At 42.1% G+C, this 26,042-nt stretch overlaps 1 protein-coding gene and 1 pseudogene across 4 annotated transcripts in view; one reads left to right on the top strand and one right to left on the bottom strand.

Moving 5' to 3' along the window:
• The window catches only part of Camkmt (calmodulin-lysine N-methyltransferase), a 351,489-nt gene that overhangs the window by 262,993 nt on the left and 62,454 nt on the right, over positions 1-26,042 (top strand). For all 4 annotated transcript variants that reach the window (XM_055619122.1, XM_055619136.1, XM_055619129.1 and 1 more), the window contains exon 4: positions 24,759-24,819. In XM_055619122.1, the coding sequence (XP_055475097.1) occupies positions 24,759-24,819 (61 nt within the window). The remainder of the gene's footprint in view (positions 1-24,758; positions 24,820-26,042) is intronic.
• Positions 19,349-20,078, bottom strand: LOC129685640 (40S ribosomal protein S3-like; annotated as a pseudogene).

Genomic DNA, 26,042 nt, shown 5'->3' on the forward strand with positions numbered 1-26,042 from the left:
CAAGGTTTATAAATCCCGATTTCAAATAAATGTGCTGGCTTCTTGTGTGTTATATGATACCATCAGCTTTCCACCATGGCTGCCTGAGAGTTGGCATTTCTCCTAAGTGGGGAGGGCTCCCCCACTTCCTGTGGATTTGACACCTGACCCCACCCCCAAGAGCTTCTGGACTGCCCTGGGGCTTAACCATTGGTCGGGGCTCGACTGCTCATCAAGCCTTGACTGCCGGTCAGTCTGCCATGTGCTGCTGACATGTCAGGCAGCTGATGAAGCCTGCCCCATCTCTGCTAGATTGGTGCTGACCTCCAGCAAAGCACCCTCCGGGCTTGCATCACACTGGACCTGCCTCTGGCCACTGGGCCTGGGCCTCGCCAGGCCTGTGTCTAGACTGCAAGCTCACCAGACATGGGCTTTTGCCCACATCCTCTGCTGTGCTTAGCGCAGCAGCTTAACCAAGAGCTGTGACACTTTGGTGTCATCATGGGCTTTGAAAGAGCCAAGTTTTCACTGCCTCTGATAGGAGTGATCCCATTCTAAAAGAGCTAGCTAACTGTAACACTCCATGGAAAATTCTTTCTACACCCTGGCCTAGCACACACAGGCCTTGCCCTAAAGCTCTTTAGCAGTTCCTGAGAGAAATGGAATGCCCTTTCTCCATCTGGAAGCCGAGTTCCAGGCCCTTGATGAAATCCAGGCCCCTGCCAAGTGGAATACGACATTTTTCTCACATCAATTTTAGGATATAAATATTCTTGTTGCCATTTAAAATTGTGTTATTTACCTTTTGTAAATTGTGGTATATGCATATAACAGAAAATTACCATGTACATGCATTAATATATTAAGTATGTTCATATCATAGTACAATCTTCAGCACCATTCTCCCTCATAGCCTAAAAGTCTATACCCATTAAACAGCAATTCCTTATTCCTCTCACCCAGCTCTTGGTAGCCATCATTCTTTCTGTCTATATGGATTTGACTATCTAGATATGCCATGTAAGTACAATCTTATGACTTTCTATGACTGGCTTATTTCACTTAGCATAATGTCCTCAAGGTTCACCCATGTTGTGCATGCAGCAAAATATCTCACATCTTTTAAGACTGAATAATATTGTATTGTGTATATTCCTTATCTTGTATGTTCATTCATCCGTCCAATATACTCTAAGCAATAAAGGAATTTTCTGAGACTACATAGCTTTTCCCTGTGGGAAAGGAGTCTTCTAAATTCTATTTTCAGTCTTACCACGTTCTCCCTTATCCATGCTTATCTGCTTTCATATTTTTAAGTATTACCCATATATGTATTTCTTAAGCCTATATCTTATGCAGAATCTTGGAAGTGAATATAGTTCTATATTTCCATTGGATCCAACATTTCCCTAAAAGACTCTTGAGTCTCAAAACACATCACTTGGACCCTTGCTCTAGAGAATTGTACTCCATTCTTTTCATATGCTCCAAATTCGGTAAATCCTGAAGCCTGTCTGTTATGGCTCCTTGATTCCTCTCTTAGATCTTCTATCCTAGCAGACCCAGTATAGTATAAGTGACCCTTAGGTCAGATAGATCAAAGATCTCAGGCTGGGTTCTAAGTTCTGCCTGTCCACTCACTGAGCTGAGAAAGACGGTAGTGTTGGACTAGTGTCCTGACCTCACTGGGTTTAGTTTCCTCATCAGTAGTAGAGAGCCTAATATAGAGGACATTCTGACCATTTTAGTAGGTGCAAAGTCAATGCTAACTCCTCCTTCTCACTCCTTAATTTCTGTCTCCCGACGTCTAGTCATCAGCCTTTTCCCCCATAAGGCTTCATCTCTGCTTGAAGTGTTTTCATCTTTAGGAAACAAACTACTGCATTTTACAGTTATTTTACTTTACAGTGTTCTTGATCCCAGATGCTAATCAAAGGGTGCTGATTGTTGACCCTTCACACTTGAATTTGGGATGTGATTTGACTTAGAATTCCCAAAACAGTCTTGGAGGGGACTATTTCACCTCTTTCCAAACTACAGTTCAGCCAGAAAACAGCCAAAGATGTATGATTTCAGCCCCAGAGACGCCTGGTAGAAATTGTCTTCAGTTCTTTAATAAGAGCAAGCTAGATCGTGACAGCAGCCTGCACTCCAGGGAGCTGTGCTTAGCACACATGGCATCAAAGTTAGAAATTCCACATACATATTCTCAGCTAGCTGTGCTCTTTACCCAGCTGGTTTTCTGGTATTCATAAAACCCATTAACAACCACAAAACCCACACAATCTTTAAGTGTCTTGGAGAAAGACCTCCAAAACAGCCAGATACGGAGGTCACATTGCCTTGTGACAATGCTCTTGCCATATCTTCTCGCCCGTAACACTTGGAAACCAGGGACAGCAAAGGGTGCTCATTTCGTGTTAGACATCCAGGCTCAAGTGGACATGTGATGCCCTCATCACTACTGGGCTCTCCCTGAGCTCGCTGCAGAGCCTGCCTGAGATCACGTGGCTGCTCTCTCAACAGTAAGACCACCCTTATTACTACACTCAGTTTCCAGCTAATTCAGGCATGTCTACAGAGTGGCCAATCTGCCACTCCAGTTGGATTTGTTACTCTTGACTCATTCTTGGGCTTGGTAGTCCCCTGAAGACCATTGCTTTGCTGTGACTTTTCTTTCCCACAGCAGGGCTAACCCAGTAAAAGCAGATGATACCACTCACTGGGTAACTTAGCTGGTTCTTTGTACCTGTTAGGTTTTCCTCTCTGGCTAAGAGTGTACGTATAGTTGCGTTTGTAATGAATTCTTGGTGTTTTCTTCCGATCCCTGCCTTCCCATCCCTTCTTAACCTCTCTTTCACTGATCTGGAAAGTGGCAGCCTTCTGTATTCTTGCACAAGGTTTTGAAAATGGTGACTCTTTCTGCCAACTTTTCTTTCCCTGTAAGTAGCTGCGTTGGCCTCAACAATAGCACTTACCTTTTCTTTGTGTCCTTATCTTTGATAGGGTGGGTCCTCTGCTCTATATGTTTAGTGGAAAGTCCCTGGAAATGCAAAAGCAGACTTGTGATTATGTTGGTGTGGTGCCAGAACTGTAGCAGAATTCCTTTTCACTCCTGATGCCCCAAGCTAGTGTGAATGGCCAGCCCAGTTTCCTATAAGCTGACTATTGGAGAGGGCGCCATGAGCTCAAGAGGAAAGTCTACACTCTGAATGTTGAACACAAGGATTTGGAGGAATGTGGATAAATAAATTCTTAAAGAATGTTGTAACTGGCTCGGCAGTTAAGAGCATGTACTGCTCTGGCAGAGGACCTGGGTTTGGTTCTCAGAAACCACGTCAGGTGGCTCATAATCACCTGTAACTCCAGTTTAGGGGCCAGATACTCTCAGGCCCCTGTGAGCACCTAAACACAGGTATCACACATAAAATTAGGCAGGCACAAACACATAAACTTTAAATAATAAAGCTTCCTTTAAAAAGAATATTATAACCCTTTCTTTGTTTATTCTCTTTGCTCATGCTCCAACAACTGGACATAGGAAGGCTAAGTTTTATTAATATGGCTTGAGGTTTGGGCACTTATTACAAGACTTTGACAGCGTGACTACTGCCACAATCTCAGCCACCTCTCCCCTGGGTGTCACTCTGAGTATTTGACTCAGAGCAAACAGTTTAAGAAATACCACACTGCCCAAACCAAGGGCAGTGGTCTTTGAAGTTCTGTATGAAGAACCATAAAGTGATGAACACTTTGATTCCCAGTCACTGCTAGATGGCTTATTAGCAAAAGAATGCATAATCCTCAAGGAGGAAGAAGTCCCATTAGTTGTCTACTCTAGGCACGGAAGTTCCTATTTAAGGAAAAGTAAATGCATAACATGTACCATGTCAGAAAACTAATTTTAATGTTAACAATGAGTTGGCTATTCTTGTAGTTATGACAAAATATTCCAGCCTTCATTCCTTCCACAAATAAGTTGCTGGAAGTAAAGGAGGTGTGCTATTTCAGTACCAATTTAGCAATTCCTCTGCTCTATTATCAGCACCATGCACAGTTGGTTCGTGGCAGAATACAAGCCACTCTTGTCTGTGAATAAGCATCAGGCTGACTGTGCAAGACGATAATTGCTCTGCCTGCACTTCCTTCGGCACCTACTGATCTCCGCTAAGTGGTTAGTAAAACACACTTTTGAAGGAATGTCAAGCCCTTCTAAAAATTTGAAGGACTCGGTTTTCGATTGTTCTTTTTCTCATGTTCAAGCTGGGGAGAGTTCACATAAAGCCACTGCAACACTGACATTATCCCTAGCTAACGTCCTAAATCGTAGGGTGCCATCGTATCTGTGCTGGGCATGTTTTAATCAGTCGCGTTTTCTTTTGCATGCACTGTGCCGCCGGCTAGATGTGTTGGGATATCAAGTGACTGACTTCAAATGGATGGCAAATTCACTAAAGTAAAAATGATTGTGATAGTTTCTTCATTTCCCCCCACAGTGTATGTAAAACTGACTTTTTAAAGTGTTTAGTGGATAATGGATTGTGTAAGGTCACTCCTAGGCATGGCAGCCATGGCTATTATTTTCCCTTTTCATGGGAGGGTGCTCAGCAAAATGAGATTGTCACAGTTTTTTGTTTTTTTTTTCCTTTTTTTTTTTTTTTTTTTTTGAGAGGACAGCGACAGACAGTTAAAAGCCTCTTCATGTAAGGATGTTATTTCATGAAGACACCAGCCCTGGATTATCCCCTTCACTTTAAACTTCTGCCAGCTTGTACAAAGAGATAAAACAAAATAGCCTGGGTCCCAGGGGTGGGGAAGTGCCGGCCAGCTCGGCCTGGGTCCGCGAGCTTTCGTTTTGATTAGTCACACGTGAGGAAAATTCACTTAGGCTGAGAGGTAAATTTAATAGCAGTTATGTGCACGCCGCTCCCATCCCAGCCACCTTCCCGTGATGCCACTCCACTCCCTGAGAAGCAGAAGGTAACCGGTGGCTGGCCAGCAAAGGTGTCACAATGCATTAAGCCCAGGACTCGCTGCAGGGGATAATGGCTCTGATTGCTGTTGACTCATGTCTCTACCAACCGCCTCATGTAAAATAAGTGACATTTAAAAGACATCAAGATGTGAGAAGAGGCGAGGGAGAGAGGGAGGAAAGGAGAGGAGGGGAGAGCGTGCGCTCCTAAACTTACCTCGGGAACGTGCTGTTTCTTTCCACCCTAAGTGGTAGGAAATGATAACTCGACATGCCATGGCTGACCTGCAGTAAGCTTTTAACTTCCTGTCTTATGTTTTTAGAGAAAAATCTGTAAAATTGCTTCTGGGAACTGCTCCAACATGTTATCATTTATTTCCAATTTAATTTTTTTAACTTTTATTCTTTTGCCCCTGCATATCAGCCTATTCATCTCTTTAAAAGCTCTAGGCTGAATCAAGTTAGGCAGTGGTAGACAACAAGAGGCAGTCTACTTTCCGAGGGCCCATTTATGTCTGTTTTCATAAAGAGAATCAGATTCCAGTTTACAGTAAGCATATGCTTCACTTGACATCTGCTTCTAAGACTTGGATGCTTTGTTTGCATAACAGTCGCCAATAAATGGCCTTGTTTTAAGTCTGCTCACTGAGTTGTATATGGGTTGTTCAGCTGGGGATTTTTGTCGCAGCTGATCCCCTACCGCTGATGGCTGATAGGAAGGGGGGAAAATCCGAGGAGCCCAGTCCTGTTTATTAATGCAGATTTTAACATTCTCAATGAACCACTTACCCAGTGTGGTTCGGCAACTAAATCCTTATTTGCCCAGGCAGAGGAGGGGGTTCTCCTCAATGTGCTGAATTAAAGCTTACCAGCTTCTTCTTCTTCTTCTTCTTTTTTTGAGGGTAAGATGGATGGGAAGGAAGGAGTGGGAGCAAGATCCTTCCTCTAGCCAGTCCAATAATTCAGAATACAGACGGAATCTTTAAATGGGACCTCAGACCCGAAGCCTGTGTTTAATGAGTTAGTCAGAAACCAAGAATGCCAGGTGTCTGTAAAACTGTCCAGGTCACTCTTGTGTGCAAAGTCTTGATGGCATGTGCTGTGTGTGTATGCGTGTGTGTGAGAGAGAGAGAACAAGGTTAGCATCTTTCCATCCACCTGCTTCAGCTGTGTTTTAAAGCATATGTGATTCCCACATGTATGGGAAACGGGCACAACACTGAAATATTTCAGCATTCTCATGTGACTGCCTTCCGCATGCATTGTTACTGCTAATCAAAGAAGTCACTACTCAAGTTGAGCTGCTTCCAGCCCAAAGCTAATCCACAGACTCTGTAAATCTGTCCTTTCCTGCCCTGCCCCTGCAGAGCATGCCAGCAGTTAAAAAACGCTAACGTCCAGATATGGGGGTGGGGTGGGGGCTTCCTGTGTGCCTTAGAGATCTCAGAAAGCTAATGGAGGGTGGCTCCGAATTCTCGGTTTTCCCTAGGTGAGATAGAACCTTACTGTATTTGAAAATACAGTGTCCGCCAATTTAAGCATGTAGAACTTTTTCTCTGGCATTACTGTATAATATTCAGGAGTCATTTATGGAATGTGTAACATTTCTCAGGGGGATTTACATATCAACTCTTTGCAGTGGAATCAACAACAGTAGCATGAAATGTATCTACTCCATTTACTCTTATCTATTGCACCTACTTTCTTTTTCCCTTTAATTTATATATATGGTAAAAAAAATTCATTGAAGAGAGATTTTTAGATGACAGGACTGTAATTTTAAACCCAATAGAAGAGGTGTAAGCAATTTGAGCTTAGCTGAAGCATAATCTTAGGTTGTCAAGAAGAAACCCATTCTCCCCATGCTAATCAATCAGTGTATCACCAGCCAGTCGTCTCTTCAGCTTAGCATATATCCCAAGGTTTGATATATCTATTAACTGCCCATCATGCAGCTGGTCTCTGGATGATGAGATTCTCCTATCTTGGCATTTGGTGGCAGACGGCTGAGCTATCACAGTCCCAGATAAATACCAAAGTGGAGATTTCAATCCCGCTCCTGAGAGCAGAGACAATCCAGAAATACTGAAAATATTCTTAGAAGAGAATACAGCGAAAATTACATTTCTCTTTTCTGTGGTGCGGGTGAAAATTGTATATATTACATGATTCCCCCTCCCTAGACACAACAGTGTAAAAGAGAATTACTCTTTTATTATGTTTGGAATGCTGGTAATCAAAAGAATTGTTGGGAGCTGCTAGGAACTCTTAATTGCAAGACAAATGACATGTAGATATTTGAATACGTAAGACTAATGACCGTTTAGAAGATATATTTCCTGAAAACAAACAGCGGCTCAATTACAGAACGCAAGGCACACAATCATTGTAATTCCGGAGTCGGGATGCGTGCGACGGGGACTGTGTGCTCTATTTGTGAAGATTGTATGTTGTTTCCTGGCCTCAATTCAGAGATCCTGGTATTGCGTGAGCTGCAGCTGAGTTTATCTATAGCCACTTCCTCCAGCCATGTGTCTACGCATGGAAATAGAAACAGAAACCAAAAACCACTTCAGCGAATTGCTAAGCACCTATGACTATATGGAAAGAGGAATGAGTCGTATCCTTTTCTTTAAACTCTGATTTTTCACCTCCAAGGTTAAAAAAAAAAATCTCTATATAAGACACAAACTGAAATCATAACATAATTTTTCCTTATACAGTTGCTCAAGTCACTTATTCCTGAAAGAAAATTAAGGTGAACTATTTGGTTATTGAGGTTCCAACACCAACTCAACTACTAATTATCTGTACTGTGTGCCGAGAAAAACCCTTAATTTTTCAAAGCTTTCCTCTATTAGTGGGGATTTCTCTGAAGTGAACATGAAAAGTAATAAAGAGTTTTTCTCATGGGATGCAAACAGTATCTCATGTTCTTCCACAAGGTAGCTTTTCTTGTCAATAATGGTAAAAATTTAGATTAGTTCTATACAATTTGCTCAGCAGAAATCACCTCCATGCTATTGGGTAGAAGAAGTAGATGAGAAATACATTTTAGCTGGCCTGCAACACTCTGGGCTCAAAGCCGCCATTGTTTCAATCATCCATCAAGGGTAGAGAAATGATGGAGTTCACGATAACATGAACTCTGCGGCTGGAGAGAGAAGGAAATCTGTTTTGTGTCTTGAGAAGTCTGGTGTGAGCCCATGGGGACTGTGATAACTTCTCCGCTCTCAACAACTCAGCCCAGGCACTCTGACCTCAGCTTGCAAACACTCGGGTGTCCTGGTGTGAAAAGGCCAGTAACAGTATAAAAGACTCTAGAAGTTTGTGTCTTTCCCAACAGAAAGATAATTGTGGCATCAGTTCGGAGCAAGCGTTTGGTTTAAATAATGTGTTTTGAAGGCACTTCTCAAGGAGTTATGATTCTTAAAGAAAGCTGTATAGGCTAAGGTTACAAATTTTGTCATAGCAGAGAGACATGGACAAGAAAAATAGCCAGACAGAGGGTCATATTCTCTCTCTCAAATCACTTAAAGAACTCCCTCTGACATTCATTCCAGGATCCTGTGATTAGAATCCTACCTGTTTATAGATAACAGATAAGCCTAGATAGGAGAGCCCATAACATAGGCTCAATGGAACAAAGAAAAAGGATTGACTTAAGGAAAAATGGTCTATTGAATGTGGAGTCTGTTGCTGGCCTGGGAATGTGTAAGCACGTACCCTTCTGGCCCAGTGCAACCTTGCTCCCCAGAGCATCTATCCTGTTTTCTTGTGATAATTGTCCTTCTAGGTCTACAGCTTGTTCGGTTTGGGTAAAAGGCGGGTGAACATGACTTGAGTGCAGTGAGACACATCCATACAGAACCTGACCTGTGGCTGCATTCACGGGTAGCATCAGATCCTGAGTAAATACAGCATATAAAGCTCGACAAATTGGTCTTGGTGGCAGGAGAGTAATTCAGCTCTCATTGCTGTGAGTTACAGGGTCGAGAACTGTTTGCTATTGCTCTACATAAATACATGACTGCACAGATCATGTAAGCTGGCTCCAAGAAGGAAGCACCAAGCTCTCTTCCCTCAAGAAGTTTATGTTCAAAGGCAACGAGACTATAGGAATACATTAGAGTTTCTTTGTCAGACACTAAAGGTGATATGGACACTGTTTCTTCACCAAAATATGATTGGTGTATGCTTTTGAAAGGAGGGCTTACATTATAACTGAGATGAAGATTATTGTGAAGAAGAGAGAAGATGGTATGAAGAGAGAAGAACTGGAAAGAATCAAGGAAAGGGAGAGAGTTTGGGTTCCATTGGTCCTGAAGCTGTGCTGTCTGCTCCCTGGGCTTTGTCTGTATTTTAGGGATAGAGAGGAAGTATATACCCAGATACCGGGCACCAAGCTCGGCCACTGGCAGAGCCAGTGAGAATCTCTCCAAAGTCATTTTTGCTTCTTTGTTTTGTTTTGTTTTACTATTGGAGGTGCCACTTTTAGTGGTAGCTAGCCTGTGAGTGTCTGCAGGACTCTGGAAGCAGTGTGCTCAGCCCTTTGAGCAGTGGGCAGAGGGGAGGGAGCTGGAGCAGGAAAGAGAGGGCTGAGAGTGAATGCTTTAGAGACACTCTAATGGGTGGAAAAGGCCAGCCCCTGACTTCTTTGTGGATCTTAGCTCATGCTGCCACAAGACTGGTAATAGGGCCCATATCATACTGTGATATGAAAGTATTAATTGAATAGGGCAATCTGAATTTCTATGTGAATAATGACTTAAATAATATTCTTCCTGGTTCAACAATGGAATAGGAAACCAAGGCTTCATTGGCTCCAAATTTTCTTTATGAGGTCAGATTTTTTTTTCTCTCCCTAAACTCTAAGGCATATGTATTTTTGCGTCCTCTTTTAACTCTGAATGTAAATTTCTTTAGTTAACTTAAAAACAATTAAGGGAAGGGAAGGTATGATAGTTGCTACTACTGTCCTTTAATTTGAGTCTGGTGGCTTTCTTGTGGGTACCTTCAGCTCTTGGCAGAATCATCTCGTCTTCAAGACAAGCACTTGAATTTAACAGTTCTGGAGGCCTGAGAAGAAAGATGTTAACAGTAGTACAAACTAGGAAAGACTGAGGTACTCTTTGTATATCTTGCAGCATTTCTTCTATAAAGCTAAAACAGTAAACAAACAGAAAAATACACACACACACACACAAAAGCATGTGATGTGTTTTACAATTAACATGCAACTCAGAAAGCTTTCTGCTCCCCACTTACAGGAAAGTTTTTCTTTCTTTCTTTCTTTTCTTTCTTTCTCTCTCTCTTTCTCCTCTCTTTTTATTTGTTTTTGGTTTTGTTTTTAAAACACAGTTTCTCTGTGTGGCCCTGACTGTCCTGGACTCTCTTTGTAGACCAGGCTGGCCACAGACTCACAGAAATCTGCCTGCCTCTCCCTCCCCGAGTGCTGGGATCGCAGATGTGTACCAATGCACCCAGCTTGGGAAGGTTTTTTTTTTTTAACATGTGTGCAAATGTGTGCTTATTTAAGTTGCTATCCCAAGAAGCCGCTCGCTTAGCCAATAGTCAATCAGAAAAGGGAGGTTTGAGAATTATCGGATTCCTTGGACTGCCACTCAACACTAAAATAAAATGATCTCTTAGCGTGTTTTCTAGCCAAAGCTCATTGTTTTGCAGTGCAAGTTGCTTCAAAGTTTGTATTTTGTGTTAGACTTGCTGCTTGGTATGTTCATGCTCTGTAAGCATGTCTAATGGTTACTGTAAAATTAGAGGCTGTCCAAACAAAAGTTAAAATCCTAAAACTTTCTCTCTAAAGTGTGGTAATTCTTGGCTAGCCTAGTAAACAGTTTGACATGTGTTTCAACATAATTCAATTTTTTTCAATCAGATTCATCGTTTCTTAAAGGGATGTCTAATGAAGTGTGTGACTGTATAATAGAGGAGACAGCATTTGATTTTTAATTTTTATGTTAAATAGCTTCCACTGTGTTGCATGCCCATTTGAATTTTCTCAAATAAAAGGCGAATGTTAAAATATGCATCTGTAGCACTGTGCTCGAAACCTTGTTCTACTTGAGTTTTTTGTGTTCATCTTTTCTCCTAAAGAAGAAGGAACTTAAGAAGGAGCTGTGGGTTCAGTACCTATCTGGCCCAGTGATGTGTGTGTATGTGTGTGTGTGTGTGTGTGTGTGTGTGTGTGTGTGTGTGTATGTGTGTGTGTGTGTGTGTACATATATATACATGGAATAAATATTCATCTGATTGAACAAGTGAATGAACTCACACTCAAAAGAATTACTCCCATTTTTACAAGAACAGATAACTAGCTGCCTCTTACTCTGCTTTCCTCACAGCCCTGGTTTTGGATGTCATTGCAGTTTGGTCTGTTCCTTATCGTTGCTATCATTTAGCTACACACACACCTTTCAAATCTGTGGAAAGTATTTAAAAGAAAGAGAAATTGTTCGTGTTTCCAAACCTATTATAATGCATTTTCAAATATGTCAGACACATCTTTGTTAAAATTAAACCAGGGATTGGTTTTGAGCGAATAGCCCTATATCCTTACAGGCGCTGTGGATGGATGCATCTAAGCTGCTTATTATATTGATGGGTTTTGCTGCTCTGCAGCAAATGAAAACAGGCAGCTGCTTCCTCCATCAAAGCAAAAAGGCAGCCTGAGTTTTTATTAACCGAGTGTTCATTTCTTCTATTGCCAAAATTCTTACACAAAACAAAAGAGCAGTTTTAGCACATTATTGCTTAACTAGACATGAACAACTGACAGCAAGTGATAAGCCTGTCTGCTTTTCACAACTGGTAATCATTTTTGGAATAGATGTTTTAATATAGTTGAATATAAATTTTGTAATTTACATCTACAACGGTACGTGAATTTATAGATCTAGGTTGTTGCAGGAGAACGAGGGCTGTAGTCACAAAAGGTTCTTCTTGGTGTTGTTTAATTTTTAATGACTATTTGAGAACTGGGGAAGGAAAATGAAATCAAATTCATTTCTTAAGAAAAAAAGTGTTAAAGACAATCATGCAAGTTGGTTGGAGACATTTGTGCAAGTCCCTGACTGAGCAAGACCGCTGTGTTTACAGCCAAGACGTGCTTAGCACCACATTTCCACATTATTTTGTGGTGAGAAGCCCAAGTTTGTCCAGCAGCAGAAATTTCGGGGGGGGGGGGAGCGCAGAACATCATGCTGCCTTCATATCAGTGAATAATGGTAAATGGGAAGGCAGGAAAGACAGAGCCCTGGCCATTTTGCACAGCTGATGTTCTCAGCTTACTCTTACATATACTATTTACCTCTTCCTTTCTCTCTCCCTCCCTCCCTCAGTCCCTCTCCCTCTGTCCTTTCCCCTCGTTCCCTCCACCTCTTCCTCCTATTTCAATGTGAACATCACATTTGCTATTTCAAACGAAATAGCAAAGAAGGCTTTGTTTAAAGTAGGGTTATCCTTAACCTCAATAAGATGCGGCTTTATTACTACATCGATTAGCTCGGTGCTGTTTCAGGTTTTTGGAAGTTGCTAATAGAAGTTTCTTTATTGAGGAGGAATACATGGGCTGGGGATGTAGCTCAATTAACAGAGTGCTTGCTCAGCATGCACAGAGCCCGGGATCCAATTCCCCAGCATCATGTAAACAGGTACATGGAGGCAGGAGATTAAGAAATTCAAGATCATCCTTAGCTATACTCATTCAAGGCCAGTCTGAGCCAAATGAGATCCTATGTCAAAAAGAGAGAGTGGGGAGACAATCAGCCCACTTCCCCCTTCCCCACAAAGACATTTTTCTTTCTCCAAGGCCGGTGTTGGGGAACTTACATTAAGGCAATGTTGGTTTACCAGAAGTCCTACTTTCCACACAACAGCTTAAAGGAAGTTCCATTGTATTGCAGGCCTGCCCCCAGGGCTGGCTAATGAATATTCACCAATGCTCCACCATCACTGTGTACCAGCTCAGCACCATTTTCTCTCTTGGAAGGCTTGCGTGAGGATGTAGAGCACTCCTTCCTCACGGGAACATGCAGCCTCTCCTGTGTTTGGAGTGGAGCCACAGTGCTTGCCAGGAAGTAAGAAAAGCTAGACTCCACGGTAGGAATCTGCTTTACGAGTCAGACATAGATCAATGGTGACTCCCAGAAGGAAGCCCATTCTTGGTATTTTGGTTTGCCATGGTATGTCCATGTTAGCAAAGTGGCCCAGAAGCTAAAGTAAGGAACAATTATGACCATCACTTTCTACTTTGTTTCTTTCTACTTGACTTGTTGCCTTTTGGGGCTTTTCAAGGGAGACAAGTGACGTTACCTAAAGGAGTAGGCCTGGCTGTTCAATCCTTAGTGCACTCAGCCCAGCAGGGCTTTGGGGAAAGGTGTTATTTTGAGGACAAGTTGGCAGTAAAAGCCCTGTTACTCCTCTCTTCACTGCAGGAGGGATGCTCTGCTTCTGAGGAAGTCCAGGCCTGCCTTCCATCTTTCCTCCTGCTAGGAGCTCCTGGATCACATTTTCTAGAGTCCATTTTCTCCTAGAAAGGATTCTTCTGATACCCTCTGACTAGGAACAATGGAATTGTTCTCCTCAGAGTCCCAGTCATCTCTCATTGGAGGGAGGTTTCCCCTCTGCTTATCTTTTCTACCCAAAGGGGATTCTTATTACTCCAACATGGAGGAAATCTCCTTGAGTAAAACACCCAACAGAGGACTTTGTTCAAATTGGGAGAGAGAAAATTTCACGTTAAGATGGGTTCTGTTTTAACATGTTCTATTTTCTAGATCAAAATATCACTTTTGTAGCCCATAAAGAAACACTGTCATCATTCGTTAATTTAAAAATTAGCCAGGAAAACTAGTGTATATGGCTGTTCTTTTCTGAAGCTGGGAAAGTTAATTAACCAAAGCACTTCCAACTCAATTAAAACTGACACGTACTAAAGATTTGACTCACAGGACCATTTAAATCCATCTAAAAGATTTCCCAGTAGAGGTTTACATTTGAGTGCTGGTAACAATAAAATATTTTAACCAGTCTTCTTTCTTGAAGATGTCACAGGCTATGGCCCACTGACAATCTTTGAAGCTTTTATCTGGGAATGTGTACAGATATAACACCTACATCCTGGGGAAGAGACTCAGAAATCAGTTCAACCCTTTCAATTTATTCTTGAAGTTAGAACCCAAATATGATTTGTCCAAGGCTGGGGAATGTGGCCCCGAATCCCATCCAGGTCACATAGGCTCACTGTCCGTCTGTACACTTCATACTGATAGTATGTGTCTTAGGGCTCAGCGAGGTAATCCGTACAAAGTGCACAGCCCACTGTTGGGCAGGTGGCAGGGGCTCAGTGAGCGCCGCACCTGCTCCAGTAGTGAACATGGGAGTGACAGCAGCGAGCAACCACACTCATCTACGCCTCAGTCTGTTGTGGGGCGGGCAGCATTCTTACACTCAGACAAGGGGTCAAAGCCACGAGGTGCACACAGCTTGCTGAGGTCACAAGGCTTGCACGTCGGGGATGTCTTTCACGTTCACAGCCTTACCAAGTGAGCAGCTGCAGCTGTGGCTGCCATGGGGCCCTGTGTCTCACAGTGAGTCTCATCATAGGTCCCATTTCTGGCACCTGTCCCCAAACCGACCATCAGACCCACAAGCCAGAGCCCTGGGGATGTTCTCAAAAGAGTGTCTTTCCTCCTCTGCCTTCCGGCCAGATTCCTTCGGTCTTTTTTTCCCCCATAGTCCGCACCTCAGTGGGATTCTGAACAAAATATATGGTTCACTTCTTTCTGCTTCTTAAACTTGAGCCATACCTGAAAACCCATCTTGCAGTCTGGAATGCATCAAAATCCTCTTGACATCTCCTCCTTCTTGTTTGTGCTCATTATTGCTTCTTTCATACAGTTCTGTTGGCTCTTCCAGGAACACAAGCAGCAAACATAGGGTGGCTTCTATTTAACCCTTTATGGTACAAAGTGAGCCTTTCAATGTCACAGAACAGGACAGTAACTGTAGAGCAAGTATTGCACACACAGCATATACATATAGGCACACAGAGATGCATAGATATATGTATGTATATAAACATGTCAGATACATACATAATATACATACACATATATATGTGTGTGTATATATATATATGTTCACATATTTGTAACTCCTGTTTCAGACTGAAGTTCAAAGTCTCAGAACCAGGACACATTTTTCCAAATGCAGTTCTAACATAATTTCATGGGTTATTAATTAAGAACGAGTTGCTCCATGAAAGCATCGTATAAATGCCCTCAAGATTGTATAGAAACGTCAAAGTAGTAACAACAGCAGCCCCAGTGACAATGGCTCCTGCCATCTATAATGACTCTGCTGTGCCTGGCATTATTTTAAGTGTCTTACATGCATACTCATTTAGTCTTCCCAGTGCCCTGTAAAGCAATATTTATTTCATGTATTTAACAAATGAGTGACTTGAGGCATTGTCCAACAATGCTGGCTAAGGAAGCAACAGCCCCACCCAACGGTCATTGCTTTCTGTTTCATTGCCATGTTTTCTTTTCCTTATAGTACCAGTCAGTACCGGAAATTATCTTTATATTGTCTACTGCTTCTATTAAAGCCATTTAGGGAAAGGCTGTGTTTCAATTACTATGATATCCTGTCTTCTAGAGAAGACATGACTGTTAATAACTGTATGTTCCTGAGGGAATGAAGATGTTTAAAAAGGTTAAGCACCTTGCCAAGGTCACAGAGCCACAAGAGGCAGTATTCAAGCTGAACTCTGTCTAACTCTGGAACATGAGGCCTCTTTTTCTTTTGTAGTTCTTTTTGTTTTGTTTTGTTTGTTTGTTTGTTTTTATAGGTTGAAAGCCCCTGGATATAATCTGACTGAAACCCATCATTTTGCAGGTGAGGATTCTGAATCTCAAAAAGGTGACATTACAAAGTCCCAGTATCTCTCTGTTTGTTGATGTCACAGTCCAAACCTCCCCTGGCTGGTGTTTAATACCATGAAATCAGCCACCCCAGCTCAGTGAAAAGGGGAAGAAAGTCCTATGTGCATCTGTTCATTGTCCACCCTCTTGTTCACGACCCAGACCCAAGTCCCAGTCCAATACTTTCCTTAACACTCCCAAGCCAGTATTAGCTATTGCCCGGGTAGTGGTTAGTAGTGATGATTTGATATACATTTAAGAAGTATTCTGACAGGACCCACAAGATGACTAGCTATAGGGAGTGTTAAGGCTCTAAAGGCAATGACAAGGGGTGAGGGGAGGCAGATTTCCTCCTGCCTCCTCTTGTCCCTTGTCAATCCATCTTCTTTAGGCTGTCCACGATTATCTTCCAAAATGTGCGTCAGATTCACCGCTGTGTTGCTTAAACAATTCTGTAGATTTTAAGGAGACTTTAAGCTTTTAGCATTGCTTTCGGAGCCTCTGTGACCTGGTCCGTAACCACCCCTCCACCCTTATCTCTTTCTATGCTTTTCTCTTCTTGATAGAGCTCTACCCCTAGAACATCACCTCGCTCTCTTCAAAGCTTTATTTCATGAGGCTCTCCTTGAAGGATCATTCCATCCATCCTTGTCCCCCTTCCTCCTCTGTTTTGCTCTGTGTCCTCTGGATCTCAGCTTCTGCAGTATTTGTATGGGGAAGCATTCTGTTTGGGGCTCTTTCCAACCTCTTCCCACTAGATAGGGTCCCCTGAGACACATTCTCCTAACCGCCCTCTGCTTTTCCTCTACAGCTTACCACGGTTTTAACTGGCACACCAGGCTTCCTTCTCCAACTAGTTGGAAGTTTCATCCTTTGACACCCCCCAAAAAATCTTAAATACAGTACTTACCTAATAAGTATTTTGGAGGCATTTTGTAGTCCTCTTCTTGGTTCCTATTGTGGACTGACCTATCAGTGACAGAAGAAAAAGGTGAGTTGGATTAAAGGAAAAGGAGAGCCAGTACAAGCACTGAAAACGGCCTACAGAACTTCACTACTCATTCCCATGCAAGTAGCTTGTAATTCTGCCAGTATCTACCTGTGTGTGTCTTCTTCCAGAGGTTTAAACAGCCTTGCTAAGACACTAAGTAACTTCTGATGCTCCATCTTCCTTACTTTTGACTCTGTCATAACACACATGGTAATTTTGCTTGAGGAAGTAGGGATAGGTGCTTTTTGAGTAGGTACAAGCTGATCACAGCAAAGCCAGATGTCTGCTGTGAGAGCTGGCCATGTTGTTACCAGAGGGTGAGTACCCACTACTGAGATGAGCTGTCTGTCAGAGCCTTTGCACTTCCCTTTTATGTGATCTATGCACAAATAGAAAGCCCTGAAATGGATGTGATCTAGAAGGATACCCTTGTAGTCTAACTTTAGGATTTGTTCAACCATCAGCTCAGTGATGGATGTAATTGATTCTAGGCTAAGCACAGCACTTGGCATTTGAAACAGTTCTAACCTAGCTACTTCACTTACAGTAACAACAAAAGGCTGCATACCTTAAGTTCATCCTGTTGTCAACATTCCCTGGCGTTTATCACTACACAGACAGCTGGGGGTTTCCAGTGCTGTGCTGTTTCTTGGCCCTAAGCTATCTGCAGTATATCAAGTTCAATAGGTCCAGTTCTGATAGGAACATCTCTAGGGAACCAAGCCTTTCTAGAAGAAAAGTATGACGAGCTCAAATGACCATGAAATCCAAGATTCTGAGACCTCCTTCCAAAGCAGCGTTTTTTTCAGCTGGGCATAGTGACTCATAGCTATACTCTTAATTGGGATGATGAAGCAAGAGGATTGCTGCAAGTATGAGGCCAGCCTGGGCTACATAGTGAGTGCCACATAGTCTTGGGCTACAGAGAGAGACACTGTATCAAATAAAATAGGTCTTTCTAAAACAGCACTCTTGTTTAGCCAGTGCTTTTCTGGAGCCCCAGTAGGAGAGGGAGGCCTTTTCTCCTGTGTAGTCGACTTACGGTTTATGTTGAAACCACTAAGGAATAAGATATTTCTTGCTCTTGAGTAACATTTGAGGCAGGGGTTCTCAACCTTCCTAATACTGCAACCCTTTAATACAGTTCCACATGCTGTGATGACCCCCCAACCATAAAATTATCTTGTTGCCTCTTCATAATTCTGCTACCGTTACAAATCATAATGCAAAATATCCGATATCTGACCCGAAGGGGTCATGATCCATGGGTTGAGAACTGCTTGTTTAGGGGAATGGCCTGGGTTTTGAAGAAGAAGCTTTCTAGAATAATCTGTTGATTAAAACGTTGTAGCGCATCTTTTTAGATCAACAGTTTAGCTTTAAATGTCACATTAGGCGCTGCTGTTCCTGGTTGACAGACATCAGGAATATAGCAGAAATGCTAATCGTCGATTGATAAATCCCCACAATACTAATGACATACTAAAATCCTGGGACATTATCATTAATATTCTTGGCTTGCATGTGCTTCTAAAGGCACTTCATCACTTTTCTGATGAGCTTGCCTCTGTTCCATGAAGCCCTGCTATGCACTACTCTTCCAGAATGTTCACTAAAAAAAAAAAAAAAAAAAAAAAAATCTACACGGAGGAGTTAAGAGTGGTTGCTATGTGTCTTGGATTGTAGCACAATCCTACAAAGTTATATGTAAAAGAGAGCATATTTCTGGGTTTCAGGTAACCTTGATTGACTAATTGCTTAAAATGAATTCCTTTGAGGGGCTGAGAGACGGCTGGGCAGGGAAGAGCACTTCTTGCTCTTCCAGAAAACCAAAGTTCAATGCTAAGCATCCAAGTTAGGCAGCTCATGATCACCTGCCCTTGAGGGTCCAGTTCCCTCTATGGCCTCCAAGGGCAGCTGTACATACATGGAAAGCTGCACACAGATACATACCTATACATATACATTAAAAAAATCTTGAAAAAACACATAAGAATGCTATAGAGTTCTATTCTTTGGCATAAGTTCATAAAGACAATTTGGGAGCACATAGCAACAGCATTGTTTTTGAAACTAAAAGGTAAATGGTTGAGAGTCATTAAATTAACAAACGGGAGAGAGTTTGGATATGTCACGTTTCTTCAGATAGCTGGTGATTTATTTCTTAGTAAGTGTGATGACGGAATATAAAATGGTGATTGAAGGTGAAGGAAGCTGAGTGTGGGGTGAGAAGGTGGGGGAAGGGCTCAGCGTTTGAGCTACGTAAAGTCATTTAATCTTTTTTTTTTCCTTTGTGCAAGATTTCATTAAGCGTCTTTAAAGGACAGCCTCCAGCCTCCACATGTAACTGCCAAGACCCTCTTATGCTGTAGTGCTTATGTTATGTTATGTTGTATTGTGTTGTGTTGTGTTGTGTTGTCATGTCATGTGTTATGTTATATTTTATCATGTTATGCTATGTTATGCTGTAGGCACTGGCTGGGGCATGGCAGGTGGCTCTGGCTTCCCACCCTTCTGTTTGGAGATGGGGTGGTAGGCACGATTTCATCTTTCAGTTCCACAATGCTCACATGATCAGGCAGAGGCTTCCTGGGGCCAGTCTTACCACATGGGTCCCGGGACAGCATGCTCTTCACTTTGATGCCCAGCGCACACTATCTGAGGAGCACATGGCACATGGCAGTATCACCGTTGTAGTTAACAGGGTCTATGTCATCAGACCATCCAGAGACTTCATGGGCCTGGCCCTCTGTCCTCAGAGGGTGTCCACCACCACCAAGCCTTGAAGCCCTTGGCCCAACTCCATAATGAACCAAAGCACACCATAGTACACTCCTCACACAGCAAGCTCTCCTAGGAGCTTGTAACATAGAGACTGCCTGGGCAATGGCACAAAGACCTCTAGTGGCCACCTTTTCCGCATGAAGCTCTCCGCTGCCCTCAGGGCAGTCGAACCTCTTCTGGACCACTGCAGTCAAGTCTCTGATCCAACCACCCTCTTCCCCAAGAACATTCTTGGGGAAATGTATTCTGGTGCTAAAATAAGGATTTCTGCTCTGGTTGGTGTAACTCGGACTTCAACTCCAGAGTAGCCATCTTCAGCCAGCTGCTGAGTGAGAAAGCCATTCAGTTCAGTTTTGAGGGTGCCATCAGCCACAAACTTTCTCTTCTTGGAAATCTACACCACCATCTCAGTGCTGTGAGCCGCCAAAAGGAAAAAGGTCATTTAACCTTTTCATCCTACTTTTGGTGAATACCTTGTTAGAAATGCAAACATCCAGCCCATGGTCCTTTGTAAATGGCTTCTCTCACTTGGCGTGCTTTTAAGTTGGGTCCCTGTTGTAGCATATGTCAGCACTCCACTCTTTGGTAATGCTGCTGTAAGTATTTCAAACATGTTTTCGTATAAGTTCTGGACTCCTATAGTCCTCTAAATGTAACTGTCTCATTCTCTGAGCAACTGCAGGATAATTTTGCAAGATTGTATCACTTTACATTCCTACATAACCTCTCACACCTCCTCACTATCAGACTTTTTTATGAGAGCCATCCTCATTGGGTTGAAGTATCTTGTCTCAGTCTTGATTTGTAATGATAATTAAAAAAAAAAAAACTTAACATCATTTAAAATAAAATGGCAGGCTTTTGCCCTAGCTGTTGATTGCCTACCAGAAATAGGTAAGACCTAATTGTTAAAGATGTAATGCATACACTTTGATTTTAGGATATAGAGAAATCAAACTGGAACCAGGATGGAATCCTGATCCCTGCTAACCAGCTCTTACAGTGCCTCAGGGTGCTGGTCAGGCTGCTCCAGAGGAATTGTCATCAATTGTCTTACTCGGCCATGGACCCTGAATGCTCCACTACTGACCAAGCCAGCAAGAAGTGCCCACTTGGGCAAATTTGTAGCAAATTTGTGACCAGGGTAACTAACCCCTCCCTGGCGAGATCTGCAGTCTGCTCCTCAGGATGGAATCCACATCCTATACTGTATTCTGATCAAAGATCAGGGCTGTGCAGATTGTAGGTCTTAGCGGGAAAGCTATGACTATTGTTTTGCTAAATGAATACCATGTGTCCATCAAAGTAACTTTGAAATAAGTATGTTCATACCCTACATTAGTGCAGAAAGGCTTCTTTTTACAGCGGGCCATGGTAACTACATGGCTCATTAGTAGCCAAAGTGCTGGCCACTTTGGATGCTCAGCCATGAATAGAACTTTATATCACTCCCTCTAAGGATCACTGCAGAACACTGAAGAAGATGGGGCAGGAAGGATGTGAGAGGTGGAGGAAGGTGTGATGTCATGTCTTCAGAGCTTGACATTGCCATTGCATTCTTGCCCTCACAGCAACTGAGATAAGTTGCAGGAGACCTGTGCAAGACTGGCTCTGTGGGCTTCCTGCTGTGTGGGTCCCAAAGAGGCCTAAGGACCTTCAGGCAGATAATAGTAGCTAATGAGGAGGTAGGTGTTCACCACCCCAGTATCTATGGGGACTTAACGATGCTGAGGGAAAGAGAGAGATTTTTTTTTTTTTGGTCAGTGGTGTAGCTGCTAGTGGAGAGACCATGCTCCCATGAATAATCCCTCATCCTGGGCCCTGTACACAACCTAAGTGAAACTCACTGAGTTTTATCAAGAGCTTAAATGAAATGAAAGTAGAAGGACCAGAAAGAGAATCTGCAATAGCAGAAAATGAGATAGGGTGATAGAGTCAGTATTTAAAAAAAAAAAAAAAAAACACAACATATATATATATATATGAAAATGCTCTAATGAACCATTATGTATATAATTAACATACATTAACAAAATCAGTAATTTAAAATAGCTCAATAAAGCCATGTCTCGGTAAGGCTTTGAATAAACAAATATGCATGGTATATGATGTGGAGCACGTGTACCTCAGTCCACGTGTGGAAGTCAGAGGGCAGTTCCGTGGAGTTATTTCCCTACCCCCTTTTACTTTCACATATAACCTGAGACTTCTGTCATAAGAGCCAGCCAAGAGCAAATATGCTTATTGGGGATGTATGGAGTGTACAGATTTCCCATGGGACAGTTATACGCACCTCCAGCGACCCTCCCTTGTCCTAAAGGCTTGTAACAAAAGGTACTTTAGGGATCATTTTAAATTGCAGAAACATAAGATCCTGTAAATAAAGTCCAAGTAAAAACATGAAATTCATTCGCTTCATACATATTTTATACAAGTCTCCTCAAGTTAGTTCTATACGATGCTTTTAGCACAGCTGTGTTTTGACTGACGTCATCTGAGAGCATGTGACCATTTGCCATCATGTGGCCACTCAGAAAAATATCAGATTTTGAAGTATTTTGTATTCCAGATTAGGGACACTCAACCTGTCTATCAGAATATAGACCATATTTAATTTTTTGAAGGATTTGTTTGTTTTTATTTTCTGTGTATGAGTGATTTATCTATGTGTATGCATGTACAGCATATATGTGTGCCCTGGTGCTCTTGGAGGCCAGAAGGGGCCAGTGCATACCCTGCAACTAGAGTTAGAGATGGTTGTAAGTCTTCGTGTGGGTGCTAGGATTTGAACCCCAGTAATCTGCAAGAGTAGCAAGTGCTCTTGACTAATGAGCCCTCTCTCCAGACCCTGTCCTTAATTTTTGACCAGGTGTTCCATCTCTAAGTATGGGAAAAACATGTTAGGAAAAGGTATATCCTTCTGCTGCTGCTGCTACTACTATGGCTCCTATTTATAAGTTATAATATTACAAACTTGGAACCTAACTGAACTAACTGTCTGCTAAAAGGAAATAAGTTAATTGAATGCTGATGCAAAGTGGAGTATCTAGGCAGTCAGTACAAATGGCACAAATGGAGTATAGGTTCAGTGCTGTGGACTCTTTCTATACCTTATCGGATGGGGAAAAAAATGAAGTTACTGAGTCCGTGCGTGAGAAGATCCCAACTGGGAAAGACGCCTTTGTGACTAGAAAGGGCTCTGCAACGATGTCTAAAACATTAGCAGTGAGTGGGTTGCTAATGGTAGAAACTTAGCCTTTCGAGCTCTGTGTTTAACTTAGCTTAAAAATCACTCTATAATTTCTTGAAAAACTATAAAATGAGTTGAAAAGACTATGCATTTTAGAAGTCACATTCATTTTTCACTGGGGCCTAAGTTTTAGTTAAATACCTTTCCCCTATCATTACTTTTAAAAACCTCACAGCCATGTACTCAGGATATAAAGGAAGCCATTCCTGTGGTGATTCTATCCACTCGGTGAGAACAGTGTCTCCGCTCTTCCTTCGGAGAATTTTATTATGTGCTTTGGTCTTTATGGAGTTCTTTATATGTAGAAGTGCACAAGGCCTGTGACTCTGGAGTCCTGACAAAGCAAAGGCAGAAAGGGTTCTCCACCTGTCCTGACTCTTGGGCTAATTGCTCGGGTCCATATATGTTCTCTCTTCTGCCCCACTTTGCGAGAGACCAACAGTGACAACCTGCTTTCCCTTCGCGCTTATTATGAGTTCAGAAGTGTCCCAAGCACACTGTGTTACGTCACTCATCTGAGCCTCACAGTGATCCTGTGAAGCGGACATCATAGTTATTAAGGTTTACAGATGAAAAGCCCAAGGCACAGAGAGTCAGGAACCCAGCCAGAGTCTCAGCAGCAACTGGAGCCCAGTTTGGCTTCAAAGCCCCTGTGGCCTTACCTGCTCCACTCTCCCACCTGTCTGCCTTCCCTCTAAATGTGTTTCCAAACACCTCGTTGGTTTTCCTTGTTTTTATTTTGTTTCCCCAAGTTGTCCTTTCTGCTGAAAATGCTGGGGGTTAGTGTGTTAAGTTTGCCTGCCTGGGCTTTCCTGCAGACCTTCTTCCTCTTCAAAGTAGGAGATCCATCTAGCGAGAAAAATCAAGTATTTTCAATGTGTTTAAGTTGTGCCTACCGGCTCTTTCTCGGGCCACCTGGAGTCCTTAAGCTTATATGGAAAGGCTGGTGGGGGTGGGAAGGTGGCTAACAGAAGGATGGCTGAGTCTGATCCTTTGGAAGAAACCATTACTTTTATGAGGTTATTTATTCTAGTCATATCGAAGGTGTTGTAGGGTCATTCTAAAAATTTTGGAAAATACAAAAAAGTATAAAGAAAAAATTACAAACACAGATGGTCTGACCACCCGATGACAACCACTTGTAACCATGCGTTCCAACACATGTGCCTGGAAGCGATCGATGTACGCCCGCTCTTGAACATTAGGTCTTGTCAGTAAATGTACAGGTGGCGACTTTGGGGTGGTCTACCCACGCAGTTTAGGGTGCAGCACTGTGTCTGGTTTAAAGGCGTGCCACAGTGGGTGAGAGTAAAGCCTCGTAATTTCATGCTGCGGCTTGATTTTTAAATTAAAGAAATGAAGGCATCGTGGATGTTTCAATACATTAATCTGAAAAGGTATACAAAGATAGAATGACCTCAACAATTTTATTTGCCCCTAAAAGTGATTTTTTTTTCCATTCTTATTTTACTTTTTGCCTAACAGGAACCGCATATATAGCAAGCCTTCAACGGACGTGTATTAAGTTCACATAACTAAAATTAAGATCCACTTGAACTACCATCAACATTCCAAAATTTTTGTATCCGTATTGTTGGTTTTTAATAGTTTTTCTGTTTTGTTGTGATTGAAGTTTGGAAAAGTTTATTGAGGCTGTTCTATTGGGAAAAGTCCCAATTCCAACCATTATTAAAAACAACAGCCAAGGAAACTCATGATCTGGCACATGGCAAGGAACCAGGATGTTAATTTCAGTTTGAGCTGCAATGGCTTGTGCTGAGCTTAGTATTGAAGACAAAGCCCGTCTAATCCCAGTATCTCCTCCTGTGCTTTCAGGCATCTGGCCGGCTGAGGAGGTTTTGGCTTACTACTGCCTCAAGCACAGTAATATATTCAGGTAAGAGTCACAGTTAACAGGTATCTGTTTAGCCCATGATGGATGTTGAATTTGCCTATTGAAAATGGCCCACTCTACAGCCTCCAAACTGTAAATTGTTCAAAGGAAGAAAGAGGAAGAAAAAGGAAACAAGTTCCCCAGAACACATGTTGCTTCTGAAAAAGGATCTGCATTGCCTTTGGGTACACAGCAAGCTTCTGCTGTGTGTCAAAGGCTTTTGATTTTCACTCAAGGCATTTTATTTCGCTTTGATTTGGGGGAAACAAAAGTGAAGGTACAATCAATCCTTGCTGATTGTGAAGGTCAAAAAATAAAGAAAGAAACATGTTCTGTAACTTCTGCTACGGAAGTCACTAACACATTTGCTAAATGCCTCACCATGATCAGCTGAAGACGCTCTGGTTTTAAAGGTAGTTCTTGTGTCATTGACAAAATGTCAGTATTATTAAATGTCAACAATAATATAAATTACTGTACTAAAGATATGATAATTTTAGCTGTATGAAACCATAGGTGGGATTTAGGAAAGAAAAAAAGGTCCTTTATTTAAAAATTCTGGGGATCTTTGGTACAGCCAAAAAGTAGAATTTGCTTTTTTTTTTCTTTCATTTTAATTATGATTTTGTGAACATCTTTATATATATTTCCCAAATAGTCCGTTATGTTTATAATAAGCCATGATGTGTTTTAACTATATATTCTTAAAAGATTGGGTTGATACCATGTAATTTTCGAAGCTCTGTGGGTCCATATTTACCAACAAATCTGTGATTGCTTTGAAAAACTAAATGTACATCAAAATAGTTTCTAGTATGAATGTCCTCTTTTGTCACCACCCCCTACCCACCATCACTTTAATTTTGTTTTTTTTTTTTATTTTCTCTCTCTCTTTTCTCATCACCTTCCCAAACTGGGAAGACAAAACAATGTTAAGACTCTAAGCATGTAACATATGAAGAGGGCAGGTCTGAAGCAGGGCCACACAGCTGCCCTGAGGGCTGGCATTTGCTCATCTCACTGTGCTTATGCTCCAATCAGCAAGCAGTAGGCTGGGGCGAGAATGGCACACATTGAGGGCTGATGTTTAGGCACAAAGGGGGAAGGTAAGTGTAGAACCGCACACTCAGCCTTAATTTCGAGCCCAGTCATGACGTCAGTCCGGGTTTGCTGGTGTAACCATTTATGCCTTTGTATTGTTTATTCACTGTGTTGTGCTGGGGTCA

Source organism: Psammomys obesus, unplaced genomic scaffold (genome assembly GCF_907164565.1).
Source record: "Psammomys obesus unplaced genomic scaffold, mPsaObe1.curated_primary_1811, whole genome shotgun sequence".
NCBI lineage: Eukaryota > Metazoa > Chordata > Mammalia > Rodentia > Muridae > Psammomys > Psammomys obesus.